At 42.7% G+C, this 220-nt stretch overlaps 1 protein-coding gene across 1 annotated transcript in view; it reads left to right on the top strand.

The window, feature by feature from the left end:
* LOC138002715 (uncharacterized) overlaps positions 1-220 on the top strand; it is a 7445-nt gene extending 7225 nt beyond the window's left edge. Inside the window, exon 4 of the mRNA XM_068848703.1 lies at positions 1-220. This exon is cut by the window's left edge and continues 557 nt beyond it. Coding sequence (XP_068704804.1) covers positions 1-220 — 220 coding nt within the window.

Raw genomic sequence — 220 nt, 5'->3', positions numbered from 1 at the left:
ACCCTTAATTGCAAAAGCAATTTCAAAGGGAATTGCTGAGAAAGCAGCACGATCTGGTCTCTCCTATGCTCACTTGGTCTTGGCCTTCAAAAGCGGTGGAGTTGAGGGTCTCTCAAATGTCTTCAAAGAAATGTTTAATGGAAAGGCACGTGTCACTGGAAAAAGGGAAATAATACAGCAAATGTGTACCTATTTCCGGGAACACACTAATAGCGTGTGA

Source organism: Montipora foliosa, chromosome 5, assembly GCF_036669935.1.
Source record: "Montipora foliosa isolate CH-2021 chromosome 5, ASM3666993v2, whole genome shotgun sequence".
NCBI classification, from domain to species: Eukaryota; Metazoa; Cnidaria; class Anthozoa; order Scleractinia; family Acroporidae; genus Montipora; species Montipora foliosa.
The sequence above is the reverse complement of the archived record's forward strand: the minus strand, read 5'-3'. Positions and strand labels throughout refer to the sequence as shown.